Genomic DNA, 12891 nt, shown 5'->3' with positions numbered 1-12891 from the left:
GCAAAAAGCAGACTGTGCAGGGCGAGCGGAGAGGCCCAAGGACTTGGCCGTAGCCCGTGAGTTCTTGAAAAGCTCCAGGGCGTGGTCTGTTTTGTCACCAAAAAGGCAATGGCCATAGAAGGGCATATCCGAAAGAGCGCTCTGGACATTCCCAGAAAAGCCAGTCGATCTCATCTAAGCGTAGCGTCGAAGGGCTACCGACGTGGAAATCGTCCTGCCTAGAGAGCCGGCGGTATCCAGCCCACAGCGGATGGTAAACTTTGCTGCATCTCTCCCAGCAGCAACGGCATGGGAGAGAACGGCCCGAGCCTCCTCCGGACACTGAGGCAGCACCTGCGCAACCGTATCCCACACGGAGTGAGAATAACAGCCCAACAGACATGCAGTGTTTACTGACCACAGTCCTAAGCTGGCGGAAAAGCAAACCTTCTTCCCAAGATGATCCAGCTTCTTGGATACCCTATCGGGTGGTGCGTTAGGAAATGCGCTCTTGGAAGTAGAGGCTTGGACCACCAAGCTCTCAGAAGTGGGGTGTTGGGAGAGGAAAGTGGGGTCGGCCGGGCAGTGGCGTCGGGCAACCATCCTATCCACGGGAGTTCCGTGTTGGGCCTGGACCAAGTGCCCAAAAGGATGTCTGTCAGGGCTTCATTGAAGGGCAGCAGGGGATCCGAAGAACTCGCTGCCAGCTATAGCACCTCTGTCAGGAGGTTTGTCCTGACTGACACCGTAGGAAGCTCGAAGTTAAGAGCCTCGGCCGCCCTACGCAACACCACTTTGTAAGACGCTCCCTCCTCTGTAGCCACGGTAGGAGGAGACTGCAAGCCAAGGTCTGGGGAGGTATCCAGACCACCAGCATCCCCCAGGTCCTCTCTCCAGTCCTGTTCGTATTCTAACTGGTCTGATAATGGGTCTCCAGACCCCTCCCAGTCTTCCTTACCCTCCTCTGGCTGCCAGGTTGGCTGAAAATGGCCAGGGTGGAACACAGGGGCAAAAGCACCCGACGGCGCCGGATCCGATGCCGATCCGGTTCCGTTACCACGTCGGGCTAGAAGCCGGAGTCAACGCCGGCTGGGGGTATAGACGGCGTTAGCAGCGGATGCGGTGCTGGTGGTCGGCGCCGGTGGAGGTGTCACAAGGTCAACCGCCGCAGATCCCTATCCAGGCATGGGGCCGGAGCCACCAGTAGGGAAGGCCTAGGGTCCCCAACCGAGTCCGCAGGCCAAGAGGCGCGCCGGCGGAGTCGGACTGCCCAAAGATGGCATGCATGGCTTTGTAAAACTGACAAAGCTGGGCAGGGGTTGCTCCGGGCTTCGACTTACTCGACCCGAATGCAAAGACTTAGAAGAGTGATGGATGAAGGTTCTGCGACCGGTCCCTCGACCTGCCTCATGACTGGGACCTCGAACGGCACGGAGCACACTGCCGGCGCTCAAGAAGTTTGTGACCGCTCCCGCAAAGCCTTCGGAGCCATGGACCGGCAATCGGAGCGTGACTTGGGGTTGTAGTCGCGCTCCAGGCAAAAGAGGCTCACGCAGTGCGGATCCGTCCACGACATCAGTCGGCTACAGGAACCGCAAGCCTTGTAGCCGGGCCTCCCTACGTGCACCAGCAGTTATTCGGGCTCAAAAAGGTGTCGACAAGAGTCGCAAAAAGTTCAGTCAAACAGTGCCTGGAGGTACCGCTCACTCCAGATCTGCGCTGGCTGGTGAGTAAAAAGAAAGAACGGACAACAGCGCGCGAGGGCGGCGTCTAAGTTGCTACCACGATGCCAACGACCGCCGCGGAGCCGAAAAACTTTCTAGATCCAGTCTGACGCCAGGGGGTAATTCTAACGTAATGAATATATAACTAACTGTTTCTTTCAGATAGCCTTGCAATAGTGAAAAATGAAATTGGCAGTATTCCACTATCAGGACATGCCACAGACATCAGGGCATGTCCTACCTTTCACATACAATTCACCCTGCCCACAGGGGTACCTTGGGCCTACCTTGGGAGTGACTAATATGTAGAAACGGGAAGGTTTAGGGATTGGCAAGCGTGTGCACTTGCCAAGTTGACATGGCAGTCCCAGACTGCACACAGGCTCTGCAATGGCAGGAGGCCAGAGTCACATTTTACAAACTGCTTCTTTGGGTGGCTCAATCAGTGCTGCAAGCCTACCAGCAGCATTTGATTTATAGGCCCTGGGCACACATAGTGCACTGTACTAGGTTCTGACAAGTAAATCAAATAAGCTAATCATGGAATCACTAATTCATAACAATAATTTGCAAAGGGAGCACTTCCACTTTGGCACTGAACAGCAGTGGCAAAGTGCCCAAAGCATCTAGACCAGCAAACATGAAGTAACACACAGCAAAACACAAGAGGTAAAGGCAAAAAAATGGAAGGGAGACCCACACCAATGATGCCAGGTCTAACAACAGCATTACTTGCAGAACGGGGTGAAAATCTCTGTTATGTAACTAAGAATGCGGAAATTATCTTACTTGTTCGCCCAAAAAATGAAACTTATAAGTGTAAATAAAAGGTGACCTATTAAACCGTAACTCTGAGAAAATAAAATCTGTATTCTTTTTTTTTTTTTACATATTTAATTGAATATATACAAACCATAAATCAAAAGACATTAATCAGTACCATCATACGGCATCATGAAGAGTCTCAGAAGAAACAGCATTGGGAGCGTATCTCAAGGTGATACCCTGAGTTTACAACTGTACAGCAGGTGATATATAACAAATGGAGGTAACCACAGCTGCATATTACTATTCAAGCGCTTTTCAGTATGATCCCAGCTTAATCGGCTTTGTAATGTTATAGACCTGTTTAGGATAACAGTCCTTGATGATCATGTTTCTCCCAATTATATACTAGAATAGAAAAAAAACTAAACCAATTTTCACTCCCACCCCCCCTCCTACTCCTGTAGACTCAGCATAAATTCCAAACAGTTAGTCGATCCATCCTAGTGCAGCATAATCATGGAAATGTAATACTTCACGCCGTAACAGCAACCATTATTGTATTATAAAGATGTACTTTAGCTCAGAATGACCACATCTTCTGTCCAGTGAACACAAGGGGGGTGAGGAGCACAAGGAACCCGTCAGTACATTTGCAGATCAGCAGCAATAAACTCTTCCAACAACATATTCCATTCCATAGAAATGGGCCTCTTACGCAACCCCCTGTGTTCCTCCCTCTTAAGCTCAGCACTCTCTGCCCTTCACCATCATACCATTTCACTATGCCATTCCTGTAGCGATGGGGGTCTGGCGGTTTTCCATCTCATGGTAATGTTACGTTTAGCTACTATTAAGGCAAGGTTAGTAAATTTAACAGGGTTACCCTTCTTCCCTTTTGGGCCCAGCCCCAGCAGGCAGAACACCAGCAAGACATTATTTCGCATTGGGGCAACGTCCCTCAGTATCGCACAAACGGATGCCCAAAAGTGTCGTAATAATGGGTAGCTCCACAACATATGTATCGGACCCGCTTCCGAGGAGTGACAAAGCGGACACACATCTACTGCGTCTGGAAAAATAGAACTCAGCCTGCGTGGGGTCTGGTAGGCCCTATGTAGGAGCATGAGCTGTATAAGCTTACATTTATGGTTCCTTGATATTTTCCTAGGGTATTCCAAAATAGTGGCCCATTCTTTGTCAGTGAGTGCTCGGCCCACATCCACATCCCATCTGTTACGGAGGGGTTGGAGTGGCACCGCCGCTACTATACGGAACCTTCTGTATAGCCACCTCGTTAAATGGCACCCGTTCCCCATCAAATATTGCATAGTAAGCAGTGTGTGCGTTGCTGGTTCTATCGCCCCTGAGGCCCAAGTGTTACGTTTATAGCTAGAAACACTAGCATGCAGGAGAAACAGTGTGTTTGGCACTCCATGTTCTCGGACGAAGACATTGTGAGGCATCAGGGCACCGTCCATAAAGAACATGCCCACTGTTTGCACTCGCGCATCTCTCCAAGCCAACATTCTTCTATGTGTAACAGTGCCAGTCTGTGTGGGGATCCCCAAAAGGTGAATAGTGGGGGTGTATGGAGCCACTGTTTTGGTGTAACTTAAAGCATTCCTCCAATACAACAACGCGACTCAACAAATGAGGCGCAGTCGGGGGAATTTTGCTGTTGGGTAATAAGAGTATGTAGGTCTCCCCTTTGCCATGCCAGTTGAGACATGCCAATCTCCTGCAGGTTACGTCCCGCTACCCAATACGCTAGCCATTGTAACTGACTCGCGTAGCAGTAAGCCTTCAGGTCCGGGACCCCCAACCCTCCTTGTTTAGTGTCTAAATGTAGCTTCGAAATCCCAATGTGCCTCCGACCCCTTCCCCAGATTAAATCAATCAATAGGGAGGACAATAATTTCAATATCTGTGCCGGGACCATAATGGGGAAATAAGTGAAATAATATACAATCTAGGAAGCATCACCATTTTGGTGATTGCCACCTTGCCTGCCACCGATACAGGCAGGGAAGTCCAGAACTTTATTTGGGAATTGAGGGCAGTTATAGCGCGGAGTAAGTTGCCATCTAGAAGATCTGTTGTTTCCCTGTATATGTGGATTCCTAGGTATGTAATGGTAGTAGGCGCTATATGAAACGTCCATTTCCCAAAGCCGAGAGGACCACTACGTGTTGTGCCTGTAAAGAAATAAACATAGGACTTGTTCTCATTAATCGAGAGTCCGGAAAGTCTCTGGAATGTGTCAAAGGTGGAAGGTATAGGTTCATATTCCTCGTCTAGGTTCTTGAAATATAGTATTAAATCATCTGCATATGCAGAGACAATATGTGTGTTGGGCCCCAGTACAATCCCCTTATGAGTTTATGCAAGAGAGGTTCCAAAGCCAAGATGAATAGTAGAGGCGATAATGGGCAGCCCTATCTGGTACCCCGGGCAACGTTATGTTGCTGCGAAATATGCTGTCCCGTGCGTGCCTGCGACGTGGGGTTCAGGTATAACAGTCTCACCCACTTTATGTAGTCCTCCGGTATGTTAAATCTGGAAAGAGCGTAGAACATATAATTCCAATGTAGGGAATCAGAGGCCTGGCGTAAATCAAGCAAAACGCCGCCCCTAGCAGCAGCTGTTGGCTGCGTATGTGCCATTATTTGATGCAATCGCCTAATATTAAGTGCTGTGCTTCTGCCCGGGACAAAACCGCATTGGTCAATGTGTATCAGCTGCGGTATGAACTGGCAGAGTCTATTTGCCAGCAATTTACTCAATATTTTATAGTCCGTATTTAATAATGAGAGGCCTATATCCCCTCATGTCCATACTATCTCGGCCAGGCTTTAGAAGCGAGACCACTGTCGCCTGAAGTGTGGCAAGAGGAAGGGTGCCAGTCTCTAAGGATTTCTGATACAACCGCTGTAAGTGGGGTACTAATAAGTCAGAGTACGTTGCGTAGAATTCAATGGGCAGACCATCCCCTCCTGGTGCCTTATTATGTGGTAAACTGTTAATCGCCCATTTAATTTCCAGGTTAGTCACCGACTGCCCCAGTACTTCTTTATGGTTTTGCGAGAAAAGTGGGAGCTGAAGACGTCAAAGAAGGGCTCAACGTCTATGTCAGTATAGTCAGCCTGTTTTCTATATAATGTCTCGTAATAGTTTTAAAAAGCAGTATTTATGTCAAGATGTGTACACATCATATCGCCCTCCATATTCCGGATCTCTAGAATAGGAGACATCGACGGGGTGTCCTTAATGATTTTAGCAAGGAGTGGGCCCGCTCTGTCCACCGTGGCATGTTGTTTCCGAGTGTAAAGACGGTTACCTAAAAGATGCAGGTCTTCTAATAGTTCTGCATGTTTGATATGCGCTTCTTGCAGCTGCGTTTGTTGTGCGTCGTTCAGTGCAGCTTCCTGTTCTAGTCTACCCAGGTATTTTCGATCTCTGTGAGTTGTACAATAAGGGTATGTCGTGCGCCTGCCTTCGTACTAATTGCTACCTCTCGGATTACAGTTTTAAAGGCATCCCGATAAATCTGAGGCATGGTCACCGTATCCGCATTTTCAGCGAAATAATTTTCTATGGCTAGCGCAGTACGTAAGACGGGGTCTTCTAAAAGCAGAGGCTGCAATTTCCAGGTCGGCACTAGGGTAGGTATTCTGCCCCACTGGAGTGTAAGTTCTACGGGATAATGATCAGATAGTGTTTTACCCAAATGTGTTGAGTCGCTGATGGAGCCCAGTAAAGTTAAGGAGCAAAATATTCTGTCAATTCTAGTATGTAACTTGTGTGGTGGGGAGTAGAAGGAGTACTCCCTGTCCGTAGGGTGTGCCTTACGCCATGCATCCCCAATCCCCCACACATCTGCCCATCCTTTCAGTGCTTTCGCCAACTTCCTACAGCCCGTGTTGTGCAAGGGGGTTGAGACCTATCCAGATCGATATCAAGCACCGCATTAAAATCTCCACCTAATATCCAGGGGTAGTCTTCCCATCCCACCAATATCGCGCTAAGGACCTCCAGGAATTTGTCCTGGTCGGTGTTTGGAGCATATATGCTTCCCATTACAATGTGCTCCATCTAGTAATCCATGTATGAAGACATATCTACCATTCAAGTCACTCTTTTGTTCTAATAACTTAAAAGGAGTACCATTCCTAAGACATATCGCAGCTCCACGAGCAAATGCCGAGTTGGACGTAAAAAACAGTTGTCCCCGCCATTTCTTGTGCAGCTTATCTGCTTTGTCATTGCTCAGGTGGGTCTCCTAGAGAAACGCAACATTGACTTTCCGTCTGTTTAACTGTGCCAATAGTCTATGCCGTTTATGAACAGAGCCGAGCCCCCTTACATTCCAAGAGCTGTACTTATATTTGCTAGGATGTGTCATCAGGTCCCATGTAAGGTGGTCTATTGAGGACACTAGGCCGATCTGGTGTCACAAACTGAAGCTGACCCTACAAAACTATAAAAACTCCCCAATACTAGGTTCCCCCAGAGAACAGCAGAAGACCATACCATAGCAAAAAGGTAAACAGGAACTCTACATGAACAATACCACAGTGCAGTCGCCGAAGGGGGGGGGACGGCAACCACCACGGTTGTGACACACATTACCCCGTATCTAGTTACATTATTCTCATCGCTCCAGCCCAAGCCCCATCATCATGAAAGAAGCATAAAGAACGGGGTTACCAAATGTCATTGTGAACATTGAGTTATACTGGTCAATACTTCATACAATACCAACTTCAGGAGGGCCCATCTTACCACTTCAATAGTCATCCGCAGTCCGTGGAGTAACTGATGGAAATAATGTTAGACTGGTTTCAGAGTCTGAGCGAACTGTGGCCCCGTCCGAGGAGCGGAGAGACACAGCACAGGACCAGGCATCATGTTCCGCCAGGGCTGCTGCGGTCAGGAGAGCGTCCTTCTAGCTGTTCGAGATCTGTTACAGAGATGGGCTCACACCAGGCCCATAACCACGCCGTCAATTCTCCTCCATGCGGACTGCATCCTCACGCTGCGACAAGGATCCCGCAGAGTTGCTCAGCAGGATCGAATTCTGGGAGACAGGGGGAGTTAAGGTGATCTCCAGCCAGTCCGCCACTTTCTCCGGGTTATCAAAAAATATAGTTTTTTGGCCAGATATGACTTTCAAATGGGCTGGAAAAAGTAAAGCGTACTTCAGATTGTGTGCTCTGTTTCTTTTTAACATCCTGAAAAGTAGCTCTCGCTTTCTGTACCACTAGTGTAAAATCCGGGTATAGGGAGATCATTTTATTCTTGCAGCGGATAGGGGCATTCTCTCTTGCAGCACGCAGTATTGTGTCCCGGTCTTTATAACTCAGAATGCGTGCTATTGGTGGTCTGGGTGGCGATCCCGGAAGGGGAGGCCTGGGCGGCACCCTGTGTGCCCTCTCCACACTATAGAGATCTGTCAGACCCTCCTTCGCTAAATGTTCTCGCAGCCAGGTTTCCACAAATTAGGTGGGATTATGCACCTCACTCTTTTCCGGTATTCCCAGTATGTGGACATTATTCCTGCGGGATCTCCCTTCGGCATCATCCACCCTGTCTTGGAGCCCCCGCAACTGGCGTTGTAGTTGTTCCATTTGAGAAGTATGCATAGTTTGTTGTGGGATCAAATCATCTTGAGCAAGTTAGTTGGATTTTACCTTATCTGCCGGATCTCTATTGTGGTCCGCTTGTAAGAGATTGAGGCTAGTAGAGAGCGACCCTATTTGCATTTCAATCACCGTACGTGAATCTCTGATTTCTTTTAGTATTAAGTCCAGCTTATCAGTGTGTTGTTCAGCTCCCGTGGGCGGTATAACGTCAGTATCGGATTCATGCGCCTGATCCCCGCTCATCGTAGTATGTGTGTCATCAGATGCAGGGGGGTCGGGTTGTTGGGACCTGGTGCGACCCATGATGTAGAGGGGCGGCGGCCCCACACAACGACTCCCTCCGGAACCACAAGCGGGGAGACCTGCCCTCGCTCCACATACTGTAGCTTAGAGTCGGGCAGCAGCCCTGACCATACAATCTCGACTGCACTGGAATTTATGCAGGTATGGGGCGGGGGTCACTATCCCAGCTAGGCTCTAGGACACTGCACCAGGGAGGCGCCAGATAATCGCCGGCCGCACCCACAGGGGCCGCTCCAGGTCTCTGTAAATACACCCATGCGTCGGACACAATCTTGCTGTACAGTGGTGGTGCTGTGGCATGCGCTCTCAGAGCAACATCGCAGTTAGACCTCTTCCATTACAAACTGATGCACCCGGGCCCCAATATCGATTGGTGATGGCCACTTCGTCCTATCTTGAAGGGGATATTAGCAGCTAGTCGTGGCGCAGTGGTGATGCAGGAACCGTTACTCTTCCTATCACCATCTCAGGGGCCTGCAGTGTGTTTCCGACAGTCATCCCACCGCATTGAGTCTCACGGCCACCAGTGACGCAGCACCATTCTTTGCCGCCGCTGCAGCGCGATCATCCAGCCACCACACAGTGCCCCAGCGCTACCTTCAACTCCATGTCGCGGTGTCTGACTGCGGGGCAATCCAGCGCTCTCCTTGCAGCACTAGTGACCCAGGCAACAAGACCGCAAGGTATCGCTGCTAGTCCGTGAGTTGCGTGTGTCTGTGGCAGGAGCACAAGGCTATGGCGCAGCAGGAAACAGTACTGTTGCGCACCCTCTCCGCCCAACAGAGGTTGCCGATATCCCCAGCAGTAGTCTATCCTGATTTACCTTGGGTGTGCTGTATAGGTCCGTTAGTCTAGGCGAGGATCTCTGCACAACACCAGCAGCTCTCCTGTAGTGAAGCGCCGCTCTCACTTGCTGCCGACCGCCATTTTGTCTCTTCCTCTTTCAGTGGACAGCTTTATCGACCTGCCGAGTTCTGGATAGCGCGTACACAGGCAGCTCTAGCCGTTCAATCCAGTTAGCGGATAACTCCCATAGGTCGGGGGTCACTCCCTGCCCTCAAATCCTTCCGATATTCCCAGCACCAGCCGGTACCTTGCTCGGGCTCACTCCGCCGGTTCGCTACTTTCAAGAGCGGTGGTGCAGGAACACCGAAAATCGGTGTTCGGGTCTTCCGTGGCAGAGCTGCCGATGCCTCAGATGTTCCACCGCATCATGCATTGATTTGTGACTCCAACGGCCCCCGTTCTTGCAGGATTCTTGAAAAAGTGTCGGGGCTCGGCATGGAGCTCTATCAGCTCACATCCGCCATGCTCGGTAGTTAGCCACGCCCCCCCCCCCCCCCCAAAACCTAAATTCAAACATTAATTTTTACAGTTCAAAGATCCAATGTCGTACGATTACTCGGGTACAACCCAACTAACTTGATGATTATTTTACTATTGTTTCACAGATACCTTGTTACAATAACTGCAGATTGAGAATAAATATGCTTTTTTAGGTCGGGCCTAGAGCCAGCACGCATGCGCTGCTCTGCAAGGCTTATTGAGGAGCATTAGGTGAACAGAAGCTCCGCCCACTCTCCGCCCATATTTGCAATTGGCTTGTGTCATTGTCCGAAATGCTGGCTTCTGATTTATCAATAGGCTTGTTAGTCCCTCCTTAGTACAGTCTTCATTTGTCACCTCCCATGTCGAATGGCCCCTTTACTTTGGTTGTTACATGGTATATTTTATTTACACTGTGAGCACTATTTTTGTTAAAGAGGTTTTCTCCCACTGCAGGCATGATGTGCTTTAGTGCCTCCTTCCCCCCCGCCTGCCCTCCCCCCCCTCCCGTTGTCCGTGCATCTTCCCCATCGCCCTCCCTCCTGTTGTCCGTGCCTTCTCCCCATGTGGTCTGGACCTTCTCACCCCCACCCCAACCAACCCAACCCAACAACCGCCCTCCCGTTGTCCGTGCCTTCTCTCTCCTCCCCCGCCTCCCTCCCGTTGTCGTGATGCCAATCATTAGCAATGCAATAGGTCTCGCATAAATGCAAGACCTATTGCATTTCAAATGCTTGTTAAATTTAGGCACGGTTTGACACTGCATCTCACTGCACAAATGTAACCCTTTTGTGCTTTGATTCTGATCAAATACCTGTCTGTTACCTTCTGGATAACAAAAGGCAAACACCCTACGCTGATCTGCAAAGTTTAATTTGCTATTTATTACCACTGTGTGATTGTTGTGACCTCAGGGAAGTACATGATGAACCATTCAAGGCTTGAATGATGGCACCTTGCCACAGTCAACAAAGGTATACCACAAATTACACTCTTCGCAGCTGGATAAGTCCATTGGTCTTAGGTATATATATATATCAACCATATGCTCCTTTTCAACTAAATTCAGCCACCCACTGTACACATATAACTTTTTTACAGAGCTCATTCCCTGTATACCCTTGGGGTCCACAGTACCCTCTGAACACTGGTGAGCTGCAATAATCAACATCACCATGTGAAGCACTGAGGGAGCAAAATGTTTTAGGAAAAGTAGCAATTTATAGCTGCTTATTATGGTTCTTGACATTTGGAGTTCGACAATTTTAATACTGTATTTTCTGACACAAAAAAAAAAGGATATAAAGATAAACTTACACCCATAGGCTTGTAGATTATGTTGTCACCGCTAAATCTCTCCGGTTTAGAAACACTCCTAGATTGTGAAACAAACAGTTTTATTAGAATGCGCATTGAAGCAACGACGACAAGCAAAACATTTAGTATTTGTATACGTAGAGAAACTATAAATTAAAACGCTTACTGAAACTAAAACATGTATTATTTACTTTGAGGCTACCTCAGCACAAGGACTACACTGAGCTATAACGTTATCTTGATTCAGTGACTGCGTCTAGACACATTAACGACAGATGAGAACAGCCAGCATACAATACCGGAGAGCCCCTTCGCCTGGAATTGGACCCCAGTTTCAGGAAAAGACAAGAGAAGTGTTTCGAACCCAGTCAGGCATCAACTAGCATCCAAAATAAATGTATCGATCCAACGTCTATGGCTTCAAGACGAATATCATGTAATCTCATTTTTTCAGTTCGATGTAGGTCTCATTTACAGTTTAAGAACTTGATTTATTCATCTATAAGCATATCCATTATTATCCCGCAATGTCCCTTTCTCAAGTCTTTAAATGATAAGATTCCAGTCTTGATATGAATTCTGGGTATATGTGGGTGGGCAAAATCGGGCAGAGTCTGACTGAGCTATTTGGCCATACCCCTATAGAGACAAAAATCCTGTTGGAGGAACTGACTACCCAAAAGATCTCACAGGTCTACCACAGCCTGGTGATCAACTCCAAAGACACATTCAGCCCTTCAAGGGCAGCCTGGAATGTAGACCTGGGACCACTGAGAGATTACTATAGTAGTGAGGTACTCACCTCTCCAGGGAGGTGGCAACAGCCTCTCAATTTTGGCTGATCCAACTCAAATATCTGCATCAAGTCTATTTCATGTTGGAACATTTTTGGAAAATGGGGCCGACAGAATCACTATAGGGCCAGAGATGCGGTATGTAAAAGGGGGACTTACTACAGACAGTATGGGCTTGGTCGAGGTGTTGTCACCCTTCTGGGAGGGACTGCATGCATGCCTGGGACAGATATCAGGGTGAGACTACCCAGAGACTCTAAATTTGCTCTACTACACATCACCACAGATACAGATAGCAACAAGTTCCAGGCATCCCTGATTTGGCTGGGGCTAGTTGTTGCTAAGAGGGATATCAACACCCCATCAGGGGTAGCACGCACTATATAAATGCATACCTTTTCCCCTCTTCTATCCCTCCACTATCCTTCTGAATCCAAATAACTGACTAACATATCCAACACTCAAAATACTTTCATATTTCACTAAACTAATTCACCACTAATCCTTTGTGAGTTCCGGAGTGGCATGCTACTAGCCGAAAAAGTGCTTTGACGCCTCGTCAGGGGTAGTAAGCGCTATATCAATACAATTACAATACATACCCAGGGCCTTGAAGAACTAAACTCCCCGGGTGTAGCGGCATAAAAGTAGGGCCTAGAAGGATGCATGAGCCACAAAATTTCCATTTATGCGGCCAAGGAATGTCCACAGAAAGACACTAACATTTCGCCCGACTGGGCCCTTTACAGGGGAATTCCAATGGAGAGACTGGATGCTCCTTTTCCCTTGCTGGATGAGGAAATTCGAACAAGTTAGGGGATTGCAACCAACTCGAGGAGGGTGGTGAAGGTAGCTGAAACCCCTTATGAACACTCAGATCCACTATTGAACTGTTCTTGGTCACCGGCAAGCTGGCCCCTACTGTAAGAATGTCCTTCTACACAGTATGTTCTGTTCTCCATGTACATGTCTGTGTTGAATCTAATAAAATGTGATATAAAAAAAAAACTATTGGGCGAGTAGATTGTGTGTCATCCT

The 12891-nt window shown here is 48.4% G+C and overlaps 1 protein-coding gene across 1 annotated transcript in view; it reads right to left on the bottom strand.

Annotated features, from left to right (window-relative positions):
* ERP44 (endoplasmic reticulum protein 44) overlaps window positions 1–12891 on the bottom strand; it is a 557683-nt gene that overhangs the window by 276721 nt on the left and 268071 nt on the right. The window contains exon 7 of the mRNA XM_085606779.1: window positions 11060–11117. Coding sequence (XP_085462905.1) covers window positions 11060–11117 — 58 coding nt within the window. The remainder of the gene's footprint in view (window positions 1–11059; window positions 11118–12891) is intronic.

The sequence above is a fragment of the Triturus cristatus genome, chromosome 5_2, assembly GCF_964204655.1.
Source record: "Triturus cristatus chromosome 5_2, aTriCri1.1, whole genome shotgun sequence".
Classification (NCBI taxonomy): Eukaryota; Metazoa; Chordata; class Amphibia; order Caudata; family Salamandridae; genus Triturus; species Triturus cristatus.
Note: the sequence above shows the minus strand (reverse complement) of the source record. Positions and strands in the feature narration are given on the sequence as shown.